Source organism: Plasmopara halstedii, assembly GCF_900000015.1.
Source record: "Plasmopara halstedii genome assembly, contig: Scaffold_555, whole genome shotgun sequence".
NCBI lineage: Eukaryota > Oomycota > Peronosporomycetes > Peronosporales > Peronosporaceae > Plasmopara > Plasmopara halstedii.
The window spans coordinates 662,822-663,196 of NW_020187475.1; the positions used below are offsets into that span (position 1 = coordinate 662,822).

Genomic DNA, 375 nt, shown 5'->3' on the forward strand with positions numbered 1-375 from the left:
CGCGAAGAAATTGTTGTCTATATTAGATAAGCCTCAAGTTGTGGTGGAGCAGCTCTATCCCGATCTGACAAAGCTGATGGAAGTTCACCGATCAGTCTTGACAGTGACACATACTGGTTTAGTTCAGCACGTTCGACTTCGCAATCTTCAAAGTTGCTTTGCCACGAAATTACAAGCTCATACCATCCGTTGGGGTGTGTTGCACGATGAGTGTTGACGTGTTTGGATTCCCTGGCGTTTAAGAAGATCAAGGATTGATTATGCTATTGTCATCATCCAGCTATAAATACCAGATGGAGTGGGAACCAAATTGTTCTACGCGCCCAGCTCATTTACGCTAGGTGGAATTACGCTTGAATGTTTGAGTCTAATTGG

The 375-nt window shown here is 44.0% G+C and overlaps 1 protein-coding gene across 1 annotated transcript; it reads left to right on the top strand.

Moving 5' to 3' along the window:
- Window positions 1-76: 76 nt before the first annotated feature.
- Window positions 77-341, top strand: PHALS_11662 (uncharacterized protein; the record flags this gene model as incomplete). The annotated part of the gene is made up of 2 exons (XM_024727062.1): window positions 77-194; window positions 244-341. 2 exons carry the CDS (start codon window positions 77-79, stop codon window positions 339-341), a joined length of 216 nt encoding a protein of 71 aa, XP_024577676.1.
- Window positions 342-375: the final 34 nt, after the last annotated feature.